General features: G+C 57.1%; 1 protein-coding gene across 1 annotated transcript; it reads right to left on the reverse strand.

Annotated features, from left to right (window-relative positions):
• Positions 1 to 477: 477 nt before the first annotated feature.
• LOC114830379 (perforin-1-like) lies at positions 478 to 1,354 on the reverse strand. The gene is made up of 3 exons (XM_034290806.1): positions 1,209 to 1,354; positions 706 to 1,129; positions 478 to 504 (listed from the first exon to the last, which is right to left on the reverse strand). The coding sequence occupies exons 1-3, from the start codon at positions 1,352 to 1,354 to the stop codon at positions 478 to 480; spliced, it is 597 nt and encodes a 198-aa protein (XP_034146697.1).
• Positions 1,355 to 2,329: the final 975 nt, after the last annotated feature.

Genomic DNA, 2,329 nt, shown 5'->3' on the forward strand with positions numbered 1-2,329 from the left:
GCACTACCATCAGTACACAAACGTAAGCAGTAAATGCTTGGGGCTGTGCAGGCATGGTAATGTGGGCTGGTGTGCCTATAGTGCCAGGGCTGAATTTTTGTCTCAGTCCCAGTCCGCCCCTGTATGTAGTCCAAATATACTTACTGAACCTAAAATAAAACAGAAATTTCCAGAAATGCACTGTAGGCATATGCTTATTTTCTTTGATATTATTAGGGTTTGATTAGGGTTTGATTCTTTATTATTGATGTAAAATACTTTCTTGTTCAGAAAAAAAGATTTAGAAATCAGTCCCATGCAATAAAGTAGGTTAGGCAGGCTAAGGTTTACAGTGCATTATTCTGCATAAGGTTTTGATCACAGCTCATTGAGGGCAGAGACAAGGTTGATCATTTGCTTTCTGCTTCATCATGAAGGCCAACGGGTCTACTGGGGGCTGGCCCATCCTGATGTGAGCCAGTAGATCCTGGGTCATGTTCAGGGTGTTACGGGAGGTGTAGATGCCTGAAAGGTTAGAGTTCATTGGACAGGGCATGTACTCCCCACAGGTTGGGCCCCTAATAGTGTCCCTGAAACTCATTTTGGTATATAGCATTAGGGATGGGGTTAATGAAATGTAACTATGTTAAATCCTACATTAGGTTTACTGTTAAGTGCACTAGAAACGCTTCTAATTTATTTAATGATTAATTAAAGCAATCATACCTTGACAAAGCCATTAGTCTGTGACTCATTGTCCCCATAAAGGTCCGTGGCATACTTTATGGTGACCGTTAGTCGGGCCAGGCCTTTCTCCTGCGGGCAGCACTGTCTGGTCATCTCCTTGCTGGCCTGACACACACACTGGCAGGAGTCATGGGCACTGGGGTTGGAGCCACCCTTACACTTCCCAGAGCAGTGCTTGACCAGGGCGTGTCCCAGGATGTAATTCTCTATTGCTCTCTTCAACCCTCTCCTCTTACTGGCGTGTTTCACCAGTAGATGGAGGGGGTGGAGGGAGTAATTGATGATGTCTGGAACAGTTTTCAGGGTTTTTGCCCAATCAGTGAAGCCCTTGGAGGTTCCACCCGTCCTGGAGAAGAGCAGGTCAGTTGCTCCATCCGTCTGTCCCCCCACCACCTCAGTAAACCTGTTTGTTAGTTTATCATTATTAGTCCTGTTCCACAACAACAAGCACCACATTGGTAATCAATCAAAATCAATCAAACCTGTCATTAAACATGCTGCTGAAACTCTCTTTGGTGTCACGACTTTTAAGGTCCTTGCAGAACTTGGTCTCTGTTCCAGTACTGGTGGTAACAGAGGCCTCAGCTTCCAGACAGTCCTTGACCTTCAAAAAATAAATTAAAGCCATCATGTAAACTGTTCTCAGAAAATATAAATAAATGTAAATTCATACCTTGGAGCAGGAGCCGGGGGAGCCGGCAGAGGAATAGGAGACGGGGGAGCCGGCGGAGGAATAGGAGCCGGGGGAGCCGGCGGAGGGTTGACGGCCGGCGGGGGAGCAGGAGCCGGCGGAGGAGCAGGAGACGGGGGAGCCGGCGGAGGGTCAGAACCCTGTGGGAGAGCCGGCGAAGGAGCCGGAGACGGGGAAGCCGGCGGAGGGTCAGGGAGAGCCGGTGAAGGGACAGGGAGAGCCGGGACAGGCGAGGGCGCCGCTGAGGCCGGGACAGGCGAGGGCGCCGCTGAGGCCGGGACAGGCGAGGGCGCCGCTGAGGCCGGGACAGGCGAGGGTGCCGTGGGACGATGCGGGGGCTCCTGGGCAGGTGAAGGCGCTGCGGGACAAGGCGGCCAGTCAACCGCGGGCTCGGGCGGCGCCGGCCAGTCATCCGCGGCCTCGGGCGGCGGCGGCCAGTCATCCGCGGCCTCGGGCGGCCAGTCAACCGCTGGCTCGGGTGGCGGCAGCCAGTCATCCACGGCCCCGGGCGACGGTGGCCAGTCATCCGCTGGCTCGGGCGGCGGCGGCCAGTCATCCGCGGGCCCGGGCGGCGGCGGCCAGTCATCCGCGGGCCCGGGCGGTGGCGGCCAGTCATCCACGGGCCCGGGCGGCGGCGGCCAGTCATCCGCGGGCCCGGGCGGCGGCCAGTCCACAGCGGGTCCTGGCGGCGGCGAAAACAGGGCAGCGGGAGGAGCTGGCGGCTGAGGCCACTGGGCAGCGGGTCGAGCTGGCGGCTGAGGCCACTGGGCAGCGGGAGGATCTGGCGGCTGAGGCCACTGGGCAGCGGGAGGAGCTGGCGGCTGAGGCCACTGGGCAGCGGGAGGAGCTGGCGGCTGAGGCCACTGGGCAGCCACTGGGCAGCCCCCACAGCACCCCGCCAAGAAATTCTTG

The sequence above is a fragment of the Esox lucius genome, chromosome 24 (genome assembly GCF_011004845.1).
Source record: "Esox lucius isolate fEsoLuc1 chromosome 24, fEsoLuc1.pri, whole genome shotgun sequence".
Taxonomy (NCBI): domain Eukaryota; kingdom Metazoa; phylum Chordata; class Actinopteri; order Esociformes; family Esocidae; genus Esox; species Esox lucius.

Coding starts and splice junctions, on each gene's coding strand:
- LOC114830379 (XM_034290806.1), bottom strand. CDS start 1,354: ATGGCTTTAATTTATTTTTTGAAGGTCAAGGACTGTCTGGAAGCTGAG. Junction 1,130..1,208: donor AGCAGCATGTTTAATGACAG/GTTTGATTGATT, acceptor ACTAACAAACAG/GTTTACTGAGGTGGTGGGGG. Junction 505..705: donor AGACTAATGGCTTTGTCAAG/GTATGATTGCTT, acceptor CTAACCTTTCAG/GCATCTACACCTCCCGTAAC.